At 38.5% G+C, this 14,286-nt stretch overlaps 1 protein-coding gene across 1 annotated transcript in view; it reads right to left on the bottom strand.

Moving 5' to 3' along the window:
* Positions 1-14,286, bottom strand: part of POLA1 (polymerase (DNA directed), alpha 1, catalytic subunit) — a 322,128-nt gene that overhangs the window by 156,779 nt on the left and 151,063 nt on the right. Inside the window, exon 34 of the mRNA XM_011935154.1 lies at positions 13,012-13,143. Within this exon, the coding sequence (XP_011790544.1) occupies positions 13,012-13,143 (132 nt within the window). The remainder of the gene's footprint in view (positions 1-13,011; positions 13,144-14,286) is intronic.

Here is a 14,286-nt window from a genome sequence, read left to right as displayed (position 1 = left end):
AAAAAAAAAAACAAAAAAAACCCTAAATGATGGATTGATAGGTGCAGCAAATCACCATAGCACATGTATACTGATGTAACAAACCTGCACGTTCTGCACATGTATCCAGAACTTAAAGTAAAATTTTAAAAAATGATTAATTTTGTGGTAGGTGAATTTTACCTACCTTTCCCTCTTCCCCCAGCCTCTGGCAACGACAGCAAAAAATCTATGTCTGTCAGTATGGATTTACTAATTCTGGATATTTCACATAAAAAGAATAATGCAAAAAACAAAACAAAACAAAACAAAAACAACAAAAAACACCCATATCACTATCACTCAAGATGATCACTATTAACATTCTTGTATGTATTTTTCCAATTATTTACACATGTCTAAATGTACATAGTATCTTTATCACATAACTGAATCATTCCTTATACACTAATTTGTTTCCTCCTGTTCTCCCCGTTAACATTTATCTCACATTTTCCTGTGTCTTTATTCTCACAAAATGTTGTGTCAATTGCTCAGATCATATACTCTCCCATTGATATAGCATAATGTATTTAATAAACATTTACTCTTAGATATATCCAATTTTTTTTACTACCAAAAAAATAATTCATCAATGTATATTCTTGCACATAAATTTTGGGCTTCTTTCTTTCTTTTTTTTGAGACGGAGTCCCACTCTGTTGCCCAGGCTGGACTGCAGTGGCGTGCTCTCGGCTCACTGCAACCTCTGCCTCCTGGGTTCAAGCGACTCTCCTGCCTCAGCCTCCCGAGTAGCTGGGATCACAGGCATGCGCCAAGATGCCAGGCAAATTTTTATATTTTTAGTAGAGATGGGTTTCGCCATGTTGGCCAGGCTGGTCTTGAATCCCTGACGTGAGATGATTGACTGCTCAGTCTCCCAAAGTACTAGGATTACAGGCGTGAGCCACCACACCCAGCCTGGGGTACATCTCTTTAGGATAAATTGCTAGAGCCGAAGGTGAAGGTTCTGGAATCCATAAAGTCAAAACACTTTTTATAATATTACGATGATACTATTGGTGTTTTTTCACTGTGTTGACATTTGCATTAATGGTGCAAAGTCAATGATGGGTAAAACTCTTGGCACATTAGCATCAATCAAAGTAGTGGCCCACTGTGGCCAGGCGCGGTGGCTCAACGCCTATAATCCCAGCACTTTCGAAGGTTGAAGCAAGGCGGGTGAATCACCTGGGTCAGGAGTTCAAGACCAGCCTGGCCAACATGGTGAAACCCCATCTCTACTAAAAATACAAAAATTAGCCGGGCGTGGTGGTGGGTGCCTATAATCCCAGGTACTCGGGAGGCTGAGGCAGGAGAATAGCTTGAACCCAGAAGGCAGAGGTTGCAGGGACCCAAGATCACGCCACTGTACTCCAGCCTGGGGGACAGAGTGAGACTCCATCTCAAAACAACAACAACAAGAACAACAACAACAACGTAGTGGCCCCAAACTGTACTCTTCATTATTGTATTTCTCATCATCATGTGCCCAGAATCTAACAAATAGATAACTAAGCCAGTTTCACTAAAGAAAGTCCTCAATGAAAATAAAATTCTATTAAATTACAACATTTAAATATATATCCTTTTATTATCATGTTCAACACATGTTGAAGTACAGTATTTGTTTCCGAGCAAAGCATCTGTGCAACTGTCTGAGTTGCAAGCTGAACTAATCACTCTGTTCAAAGAACACCATCTTTACTTAAAAGAATAACTGATAGATAACTATGGTTATCTAGACCTGGGTGTCTGGCAGACATCTTCTCAAAAATTAACCAACTGATCCTGTGACTTCAAGAAAAACCAACTGACAGTACTTATAAGCAATGACAAATTTCTAGCTTTCAATTAGTTTTCACTGGAACATTTGTATACACCACCATGAGCTCAACAGCTTCCCAATATTTAGACTTTTTTGATGAGACTGGTGATGATATGAACAAATGTGATTTCAAAAAAATTGTATAATGAATTTGGAAATTCTTCATGTCGGTGAACCAGTATTTTCTAAGTGACCAAGGCATGATGTTACAAAATCATGCATAGGTAAATGATCTGCTCAAAGTGCAAGACAGAGCAATGGATTTTAATATACCAGAGCACAAAAAGTTTACTGATATGATTTCAGATTCCACATTGTAAATAACCTTTAAGAAACTATATCATTACAAGATGTGGTGTAGTGACAAAAAAAGAATATCCACATAAAATAAAACTCTTCATTTTCCTCAGTACTTTAAGAGTATACAGGGGTCCCACAAACCAAAAGGTTTGAGAACCACTGTGCTATACCACTTACATACATTCAACAGTAAGGGAATCTATTTTGCTGGAAAATTTTAAAGAGGTCTCTCTTGAATCTGGGCTTTCCTTTGATCTTTCTTTGCTGATCTATTTCTGGAAGAAGTGGCTCTTGAGGGAAAGCTGTAGTTGAAAGAAATCATCCCCAAAAGATTAGCCATAACTTTATCCACATAATTTATAAATCCTTAGTATACATATAGATATAAATCCTGGACAGTTTTCTTTTTTTCTTGCCACTTCATGCCAAGATTCTTGAACATTCTTTGATGGTGGATGGACACTGAAGCCCTGCTAGGCTGGGCTCCTGAGAGCTGGACTGGCAAATCATCTAGGTTCCCAGAAGCATCAAGAGCTCCTCAAACAGCCAAGAAACCATGAGCACTTGAATGGTCTGAATGAGGCCAAGGATCTTCCAGTAAACAAGCTGGGTGATGGACCTTGTTGGGAGCAAGCCCCCCCAAAATCTGGCCATAAACTGGCCCCAAAACTGGCCATGAACAAAATCTCTGCAGCACTACATGTCCATAATGGCCTTAACGCCCAAGCTGGAAGGTTGTGGGTTTACAGCAATGAGGGCAAGGAACACCTGGCATTAAAGACGTTCTTAAGCCACAAACAAAAGCATGAGTGATTTATGCCTTAAGGGCATGTTCCTGCTGTAGTTAACTAGCCCAACCTATTCATTTAATTCGGCCCATCCCTTCATTTCCCATAAGGGATACATTTAGTTAATTTAATTTCCATAGAAACAATGCTAATGACTTGTTTGCTGTTAATAAATATGTGACTAAATCTGTTTGGGGCTCTCAGTTCTGAAGGCTGTGAGACCCCTGATTTCCCACTTCATGCCCCTATATTTCTGCGTGTGTGTCTTTAATTCGTCTAGCACCACTGGGTTAGGGTCTCCCCGACCAAGCTGGTCTCTGCAGACCTCACAAAACTACCCACCCTGAGAGTTACACTATAGCACAGTAAAAACGAAAACAAAAACTTGGAAGAACTATCAAGAGTCAGATGAGTTTTGAACCAAGACAAAAAGTTATACATTGGTTTTCAAAAGAAAGCTAAGGTCAGCTGGGCACGGTGGCTCGTGCCTATAATCCCAGCACTTTGGGAGGTCAAGGCAGGCGGATCACCTGAGGTCGGGAGTTCGAGATCAGCCTGACCAACATGGAGAAACCCCATCTCTACTAAAAATACAAAATTAGCCGGGGGTGGTGGTACGTGCCTGTAATCCCAGCTACTCAGGAGGCTGAGGCAGGAGAATCACTTGAACTCGGGAGGCGGGGGTTGCGGTGAGCGGAGATCACACCATTGCATTCCAGCCTGGGCAACAAGAGCGAAAATCCGTCTCAAAAAGAAAAAAAAAAAAAAGGATTTCAGGACAGTAACTGCAGAACATTAAAGTTCCACAGTGTGACTGCATTGGTCTCCTGCCTGAGAATCACTTGAACCTGGGAGGCAGAGGTTGCAGTGAGCCGAGATCATGCCATTGCACTCCAGCCTGGGCAACAAGAGCGAAACTCCGTCTCAAAGAGAAGAAAAAAAGCAAGTTAAGGTCAACACGTGATTTATGTCAAGGTCAACACGTGATTTATGTCAAGCTCAAAACAAACCAACACCCATCATTTGGAAAACACCAGTGCTCTAATTCTCATCAGTAGTAGTATTTCTTGGAATCCAGGCTTAGAGAATTTTTCCATGGCACGTTGGAAAGGCAGCTGAATTAACCTCCTCCTAAACAGAAATACGGTTATTCCATTAAGACAAGACTAAGCTAGACAGGATCATCTGGAAATTCTTATCTGCAACTATCTACAAAGGGCTGATTTCCATGTGTGAACCAAAATGTACATTCTCTGGGCAAACCAAATATGAAAAACAGCCATCGCCTGGGGGCACTCTCCTCCGATCTCTTGTTGAGGCATGCAGCAGAGAACTGATAGTAGTTCCTGTTTTGTTCCTTGAAGTCAAGAAGGTCAACTGTGTGAAAATCTCACTTTTGAAAGGTTAAATGAAATCTATTCTGGTTCAATTTCTTACTCTACTACAAGATAGTAGCTCCAGATGACTGGAGTTAGACCTGAAGTTGAGTTTTTCCTAAATACACAAGGTTCGAGAAATCAAACTGAAGAAAGTAATTCTACTGTTTTGGCACAAGTAGTTTTCTGTTTTTACCCACTTGTTTTCAGGTATCTGACAACTCCTATGGCATTTCCTCAGCATTTCAAAAAGCTTCCAATTTTCCCATCAGAGGCGGCAAACCATAACAGAAGTTGCTGAAACCCCAGGTTCAACACATGTGCTTCCTTTCAATGGCTGTACTAGTCCATTGCTGGATGGCTATCATCAGCCTTCTGGACTCATACCCCAGTCAGCCTTGTGACCTGGCCTAGCCTGTAATGCGAATGGTGAAGGCTCTTGATCCATCCTACTCCAAGTAAGAGTGACTGCAGAGAAGATGCTAAGCAACTTGGTATCCATAACTGGCTGTCTTCCAAGTTATTATGGGCAGGATACTAGATTAAGATCTCCAAGTATGGTCACAGTCTTGATGCTACTATGTGTGACCTGGGAGAGTTACTTGATAGCACCAACCTCTCAGAACATCATGAACTCATTCAATAAAATTTACCGAGCACCTATCAGGTTAGGCACAATACTGGGTGCTGTAGTGTTCTGTGCTACTGTCATATTCTAAGATGTAGTATTCTGTGCTATTGCCTTGAAAGAGTTATAGCCTAGTATCCATTTCCCAACGCTGACTTTGAGACTCGATTCACCAACATTGAAAAGGAAACTACCTTATTGGCAAACTGAAGGGAGGGCCAAGAGGAAACACAGCACAATTTGGTATCCTTCTAAATGGATGGGAGAGGGAGCTTCCAGATGGATACCTTGGAGAGACCTTGGAAAGACCTGGGCACCAAGGCCCCGGCCCAGATCTGAATCTCTGGTGTTTCTGAGCACACAAAAGGAACACAGCTGAGCCACGTTCATTCATCATGTCTCAGATTGGAACAGTGATAATTAATAATGAGTTCTCTCTAGGTACTTTCTCAGCACCTTAAGTGCATTATCCCATGTAGTCCTCATTATGACCTTATGGGGTGGGTACTATTATTTACCATGATCATTTCATAGGCTAGGAAACCGTGGCTTAGAGAAGTTCAGTACCTAGCCCAAGTTACAGATCTGGTAAGAGACTAGCAGTGGCTAGTCTGATCACTGATAAAATGGAGTGCTAAGCTTTCAGAATGCAGGGAAAGCAATGGAAAGGGCTACGGTTATATATAACTGCCTTCATCCCCGACAAAAAACGTAGGAGGGTGGATATCCATATATAGGGAATGATACAGGTAAGGAAGAGACTACTAACCAAGCTCAGATCTCGTCAGTGGCTCTGGTGTTAGTCCTCAATCAGCAACAATATTCTCTGCAGTCTCAGCACCTCAGAATTTGGTGACGGTTCCATGTTAGTCCCCCAAAATCATGCTCTAGATCTGAGCCTCCCCAAACTGGGTTCATGCCATAAGGTCATGATTAAATGAAATAAAAGATAAAGGGGTCTTCTGATAAATGTCAGTTATTCTACTAAGGATAAAAGTCATGCGGTATAAGTGGCTGCATCTGAACTTATTTGCTTATTAGAACTCCTTTACAACAATACTATATACCATGACAAGCTGCTTGTAGAGAATACATAGCTGGCATGTTCTAGGGAACTGGATTTGATTGTTACTTAGATTTGTACAATGATAAATTACTTACAATGAGATTCTATTCCAGTCACCAGTCCCTTGTTCTTAATTTTTCTGTGAGAACATGCCATGTCATAGCAGCAAAATGTTATACCTGACTCAAAAAAATGAGCTTGCTTGACAACAACAACAACAAAAATTAGCCATTCCAAATAAAAACATACCAATCCTCCATGAATGGACACTGGTGTTAGAATGCCACATTTAAGGCCGGGCATGGTGGCTCACGCCTGTAATCTCAACGCTTTGGGAGGCCAAGGAGGGAGGACTGCTGGAGGCCAGGAGTTCAAGACCAGTCTGGGAAACATAGTGAGACCCTATCTACACAAAACTTAAAATAAAAAATCAGCTGGCCAGGCGCGGTGGCTCACACCTGTAATCCCAGCACTTTGGAAGGCTGAGGTAGGTGGATCACGAGGTCAGGAGGTCGAGACCATCCTGGCTAACACTGTGAAACCCCGCCTCTATTAAAAATACAAAAAATTAGCCGGGTATGGTGGCGGGTGCCTGTAGTCCCAGCTACTTGGGAGGCTGAGGGAGGAGAATGGCATGAACCCAGAGGCGGAGCTTGCAGTGAGCCAAGATTGCGCCACTGCACTCCAGCCTGGGCGACAGAACAAGACTCTGTCTCAAAAAAAAAAAAATTAGCTGGGTATGGTAGTATGTGCCTATAGTCCTGGCTACTTGGGAGGCTGAGGCGGGAGGATTGCTGGAGTTCAAGGCTGCAGTAAGCCATGATCGTACCACTGCACACCACCCTGGGTGACAGAATAAGACTCTATCTCTAAAAATTAAAAAGACAAAAGGAATAAAAATAAAGAATATCACATTTTAAAAATGCAGTTGGTATCCCTGGCATTCATTTATGTTTGGCTTCCCAATCAAATAGTATGAAGCAAAAACAAATACTAATTTTCAATATGTTCTTTTTGTTTGGTTTTAATAAGATTTAGGATGAGTTCTATGGATTCCTAAAAAAATTACCCTTCTTCAAGCACCGCTGGGCAGCATGGATTGGGCTGCCTGTGATGTTGAATGGGTGGGATGGATATCTATTGCTTCTTTGTATGCCTTTTGTACCACTTATAATTATGCTGTTAGAGTCTACAAAAAAGAAACCAAATTTATTCTTTTTAAATGTTCTAAATATAAATGCAGAAGCAAGGAAGTAAACAATAATTCCAAAAGTGCTTAGAGTTTAAACTTTTTGAAGTAATATACCTATGATTCTACCGCATATTGCAACCTATAACCTAAAAACTATCAAACCACATCACCACAGGTAAGAAATGAGAAATTTTGAGGGTTATTGAACACTGCATATTTGCAGTGAAACTACAGTAGAGTTACTGAATACCATTGCATGGCTCTAAAACTCACAGGTCCACCTGCACAAGATAGCTCTGTTGAGAAGTGAAAGACAACGGAAATGAAAAGCTTTGTTAGTGATTTACATGGGTGTGGGCAAGACGGATAGAGTGGGAGGCTGCTTCATCTCTAATTTATCAGATTTATTTATTTAGTTTTGTGCATTCCTAACAAAATTACCCTTTTTCAAGTACTGTTGGGAGCCATAAATGGTGCTTACTTGTGATGCTAAATGGGTGTGTATTTTTGTGGAGCAAATATTTTAACCAATATTTTACCCTGCCCTCATTGCACTTTTGATAAAAGGCAGCTCTAATTCAATACCCGGCTTAACATTATGCTTGGGGGTTGTTATTAATTTTGTCCTCTAGGAATGCATATCCACTTTAAAATTTAAAAGTTTTTTTTTTTTTTTTTGAACTTGCAAAGATGAAAAACAAGCTTAATATGGACTTTTTTTTTTTTGAGATGGAGTCTCGTTCTGTCGCCCAGGCTGGAGTGCAGTGGCGCCATCTCAGCTCACTACAAGCTTTGCCTCCCAGGTTCACGCCATTCTCCTGCCTCCGCCTCCCGAGTAGCTAGGACTACAGGTGCCCGCCACCACGCCCAGCTAATTTTTTTTTTTTTTTTTTTTTTAAGTAGAGATGGGGTTTCACCGTGTTAGCCAGGATGTTCTCAATCTCCTGACCTCGTGATCCTCCCGCCTCAGCCTCCCAAAGTGCTGGGATTACGGGCGTATTACCACGCCCGGCAATATGGACTCTTCATACACTACGAAACATCCCACTCTACTTCCTGGTGTGTGGCCTCTTCCAAAAGAACTCACAGCCACCATGCTAAGGCTCAGCATCATTGGTCAAACGCTCTCTTCTTCCCTAGGTGCTTAAACATGTATGCATAAGGAAGTTTTCGCATCATAAGGCAACATACACTGCACATTATTTTTTAAATTCCTCATAAATGTGGGTCCAAAAGAGATTTAAAAATGTGGCTTATGACACAATACAGTAAGAAATAAAAGAGAAAAACACAAGGAGAGAACAGAAAGAGAGTAACAAAACTAGGCATCCACTTTCTTTGCTACGTTATATAGAGATAGATTCTTCTATTAGAACAATGAAAGTACATTTAGGCTGGGTGCTATTGTGCATCATGATGATATTTCTGGTTAATGTCTCTTTGCCTGGTATTTGGTTTGGGGAAAAAACAAATTAAGGCTATTGAGTTGGGGACAGGCATATACTGAAATGCAGAGTTGTCAGTGCCATAAAAAATAGAAAAGTAACAAAGAACTTTATTTGTCATGGCTTTCATGACCTTAAAATATTGTAGAATTTTGTGTTAACCGAAGAATCCTATATCCCACTAATAAATCTTATGTCAATCTGACAGCAATATAAAAAATTTTAAGGAAAAAACAGCAAAATATAACCTTTACTTGTCAGTTTTTTGGCTACTAAACATCAAGATACATGTACTTCTGAGAGCAAGGGCTGTGGCAGAGATCACACATAAAACAGAAAGAAAGCACAGCCCCTGTCCTCAAAAAGCTTAATTCGGGAGAATTCTGAGATTATAAAGCCTACAACAACTTTCTATGGAGTGAGACCACCAATTTCTGGCCCTACCAACTATCAGAGGTTATCATACGCATGGTACCAACAAGCTGTTCATGTGTTCTTTGAGATGGAGGGCCAGCCCCATCTAGGGCCAGCAATATCTCAATGTTTAAAAATCATAGTAAAGTACTCATATAATGTACAAGTGGCTAGAAACACTAGAAGGCTGGTGGGGAACACACTTCACCCCCATCGGAATACTCTAAAACCTGCATAAGCCATCAGTAAAAATTTAGGAACATATTTGAGTTGACTATCACTACTGCATCTTCTAGAGCCTCCACCTTTAGAGGCAAATGGCACTTTAAGTATTAAAATGGGGGTTTAATATACTTTAAAAAGAACAGTACTTGAGATGAATGTAAATGACCCAATACCCTCCTCCCAGGTACTAAGAGGGGTCACATTTCCCATTTATCAGCAAGTCATCAGGATAGGCCAGTATCTCAATCTCAGCCTCTCTTCTGTGGCTGCTTCTTGGATGGCTGAGGGGAACACTTCAAAAATGAACCAGCTAAACAAACTTCCCAGCAGCACTTGACAGAGCTACACCTATTCTTCCCATTTCCAAAGCAGTGGAGAATTAATTACCAGTTCTATGGATCTATTGTAAGTATAATAGACTAAAGAGCTATCACAGACACATTTATTGTAAAAGCACAATCCCAAGAGTGTCTAGTGGAGGGCCAAAACGATTAACACAAATGCTTTGTCAGATCAAAGATAAAACCTGCACCGCCCAATTGAGGAATGAATTAGAACAGTGGGTTATCTTTCAAATTAACCAGGGCAGTTAGTGAGGAAAATTTCATGAAAGTGTAATTCTTAGCCTTTGTGAATCCACACAGCAGGCATTCTGCCAGCTGACAAGATGATGAAATTTTCATGCTTAAAAAAAGCCCTCTTCATTTCCCAATTTAGATTAGCTAGTGTTTCTCTCCCTTTTGTGTGTGTATGTCTATTTGCTCTTCTGGAGCAGAATTTAAGGGGAGGGGGAACACATATCAATTTTTCACTGTAAAACGGAGTCTTTCAAAAACATCCCTAAAAGCTTAGAGTTATAGTCTTTAAGCTGCTTTTTTATGATTTTCAAAAAATACCAGTTCGATTTTAACTTTATACAAAGGAACCAACAAGGACCAGGGCATGAAATCAGCTTTGAATTAAGGATTTCTGTGCTACCTCAAAGTCTTTCAACACTTCATCAAATCTCAAGACAAAGCAGAGTTGTCTTCTTCCTAAAGAAATTAATATATTACTTAAAATATCCTGGCTCAGTGCTTTTTGTATTTCTATGTATATCAAAGTTTAAATGTTATAGGAAATTAGAATTCAGGGGATACAATCATTGCTATAGATGAGGAGCAAAAAGCCTCTCCTTTCCCATAAAGGAGCCAATATTTATTAAAATATTATAACGTGATACAGATTGCTTCTCAGATAAACAAATATTTGTTATATCACATTTACTCAGTCAGTCCTGTTAATTCATGACAGAAGGTAACAGAACATGTGATGTACTTTTCCAAAATTAAAGTAATTTACAAGTATACTTTGTTACCCCAAACTTTTGTACCTTTTTTCTTGACAATCTAATTTCTTAGTCATCTAGAACTATGTTTCTTGGCAGGTGACAGTGTTTGGTCAAGTACCATATTCCATTCATCTTCCTGGAGTCCCTTCCTCATGAAGATACCTTCCTTTCTCAGTGCAGGTTGACTTCCCCTACAGTGCTTCTAAGACTAAAATTAAAACAATATTGAGACTCCTTGCCTTCATTTCACAAACAACTTTAATGTCCAGTGGGTAGTATTTTTTAAGTTGCTAAATAGGAGAAAACCATTTTGGTAATTAGCTTCAGAGACAGTCACTTAACCTCAATACTTACTATCAATATCTTTACCTCAGTACACTTGGTATATTAGTCTCCAACTGGATTACCATCACCATGATAAATCACACTGAACTAATAACTGTAATCAGTATCACTTGAGGCACAATAACAAAAGAAACTCAATGCTATGTCCCTCTAGGAGGAAACAAGATGGTCTACCAATGAAGTAGAACCTAAAGGTGTAGGGGCTTTTTGTACAAAAGCTCTGATCTGGAAAATATTTGAAATATTTGTTTAGCATGGGGCCATAAGAACGAATCATGGATTTCTTTCTCTGCCATCCAATCACATATAATTCAGATCAGAAAGTAGAGAAATAAGTTCCTAACTTTGAGGATAGTCATATCAATTTTTAACCCCAGGAGTGACATATGGCTATTTTGATCAGAAATCCCTTAGAAATGTCAATCAAGTGGGCAGTTAACTACAAAAACCTGTTACTTGATGTTAGTGAGATGGCTGGCAAAAAGACAATTAAAGCAAATGCTCTAGAAACCTTGTGTTAAATATCTGGATCCCTAAAAGTAGGTTATTTAGCTTGAAAACTATTTATATAACCACCACCACAACATACACATAAATTAGGTTAGAAATCAATCTTTCAGTCAGGGCGTATTTCTAGCTATACAGAAGATCATTTTTCAGAGTATTTGCAACTTAGTCAAAACAGACTATTCCTTCTTAAAGAAGGAAATAGATGGGTTTCTTCTAGTATTAACATTTCCGTGGTGAAGATCTTGATAGACTAAACACAGAGAGAAAACTCAGAATTCTTCCCAAGAGTCAAGCAAGGATCATACTCTGTTCAATGAGGCCTGTAAATGAGGAGCTGAATAGTTTTGATTTGGCCTAAATTTTCACGTGCTGCACATTTCATCTACTGAGGAATGTGACCCCACAGACAACTTTTATTCCCATCTACTGTTCAGTAAGGGCAGCACAGGATTATTCACTAAAATGTGTCAGATTTTCCCAAAATGTAGTCATAATTATTATTTTTTATTAATGTTTAGGCAAACTCACTTGCTTTTCTGATAAATATATTCAACACCAAAATCATAATACTGGAACTCTATGTTTTTACTCTTCATCTTAATGATCTAATAGTTGCTTTTCACATAATGAGTTCTATTTTAAAGAAGAAAATGCTGTTACATGTTAACTAATACATGAGGAGAAAGTACAGAACGATCTTTAGAAAAGTCATAGGTCTTAACTAATGTATGTTTTTTTTTTTTGGAAATGTGTTGCCAATGTAGCTTTTAAAAAGAAGTTACAGTGAACTTTCAAGTTAACAGAAAATTTGTTTAGATGACAAATGACATACTGAAACACTAAGAAAAATCAAGTGGGAAATGTGAAGTTTTTAATTTTTGAAGAGAAAAAAACTGATTCATGTGAAATGTGTTAAAAACAAAAACTCTGAATAAAAGCCTTGTTTCCAATGAAGACAAATCACTCATTGTTCTATTCTGGCATTTATACTATAAATTTATAAAAATTAGACATTCTCTTTTGAATGCCAGACAAACTGCATTTAAATTTAAAAGATACTTGATTTCCTCAGAAAACTAGGGTATGGAGTGGTTCAGAGTGCTACACAAACACAAAGTATTGGTTTTGTGTGGGCAGTCTACTAAGATCACCACACATAATCTACTGGCTCTACTTGTTGACAATAGCCAATAGTGATTTTTTTCTTCCTTTATCCAAAGATCTAAGCAATCATTTAATTAGTCTTATTAAGGTAACAATAAACTAAAACATTTCTTAATTATATTCCTTTTTTTTTTTAAAGTAAAAATTTCATTATTTAAAATACTGCTCATAAATGAAAGAGATGTAATGCCTGAAAGAAATTATCAAACAATTTGTCAGGCTAATATGCCAAAATTACATACTTTATCATATTAATATTAATAGCATTTCACTAGGAATTTTTCCCAAAAGTCTTTTCAAAATTTTACAGTTTCATGAAAACCAAAAAACAAGTCAAACCTCAATAAGTTGTGCATGTAAGAATGTCATTATGGATACTTACATCGTAGTACTTTTTAATGAAACGTCTAATGTCCATGATCAATTTGTTGCTCAGTTGTACTGTAAAGGTCAGAGGTGAAGCCTTACAATCGATGTTACTGCAACGATACAAGCTGGGCTCCATATCGGTTCCCTACATAAGTCAGGACAAGTATACAAAAAGTTACTGTGAGGCTATAAAAGGGTTTTTGTGCTTTAAAACTTACGTGCTGTCCTAGTGTTGAATATTCTTAATTCGTTTTATTGGTGAGTTTTTAACCCTATCTTCTCAATTATTTTCCTTCCAAAGACCGCTTTAGTCACACATACCTTCCATTCCTTGCCATCATCATAATGGAGTGCAAAGTCAAAGGGAAAACGCTGAAATCACTATTTTACATTTCCTACACGAGGGACTCTATGGATAAAATAATGTTTCCTCTGTAAATACCAGTGAAGTCATGTTACTGGAAATAAACCTCCTTCTTAGAGATACTGATTAAAAACTTTAAATTTGTATTTATTCATTACAAACTTGAAGAAAAACAAGAGCCTTTATCACATTAGTCTGTTTTCATCTTGTCAACTTAATTTTAAAAATAAAGTTTAAAAGTTAAAAGTGTAGTACCACAAAAACAGTATCACTTACTGTCTGCTTAGCAAATCTAAAATTTTGGCAATTTTTCCAAAAAATGAAGTGCACTGGGGGAGGGAGGCAGGAGAAGTAAAAATCTGAAATAAATAAATATTAATATTTGGAGAAAACATTTTGTTTTGTTGTGTTTTGTTTTAAACAAAGACAAGGCAAATGTAACATATAGCAAAACTGTTGGGATTTCTGAAGCATTTGTTTTCCTTTCTGATACTTAAACATCTTGGTTTCCTGCTCCAATCTGGTACATAACCCTACCCGCCACGCTAAGCAATTCCAGGTGGAAGAGATTTCAGCGCTTGACATCGGCTCTTCCACAGTTAGCCCATCTGCAAGTCGTCAAGCCTCCATGCAATTAACTATCTTATTTACAGCTGTAATGAAGCAAAACTCAAGGATTTAGCAAGTATTGCTGATCTGTGTCTGCCTCTTCCTTGCACTTGCTTCCAAAGACTGCTTTGTTTTGATTCAAAAAAATGCAAAACATCTGCTGTTTGTCCAAATTAACTTAAAATAATTACTTTTAATTTAGATAAAGGGTGTCTTTTCTTTCAGTTTCAAGGTTTTACACAGTTGTGCTGCCTATTCCTTTGCCAATGGCTAGTATATGCATAACACTGCGGTGGAAATCAAGTAAATTGGCCA

The sequence above is a fragment of the Colobus angolensis genome, unplaced genomic scaffold (genome assembly GCF_000951035.1).
Source record: "Colobus angolensis palliatus isolate OR3802 unplaced genomic scaffold, Cang.pa_1.0 Scaffold140, whole genome shotgun sequence".
In the NCBI taxonomy this organism is placed as follows: domain Eukaryota; kingdom Metazoa; phylum Chordata; class Mammalia; order Primates; family Cercopithecidae; genus Colobus; species Colobus angolensis.
Note: the sequence above shows the minus strand (reverse complement) of the source record. Positions and strands in the feature narration are given on the sequence as shown.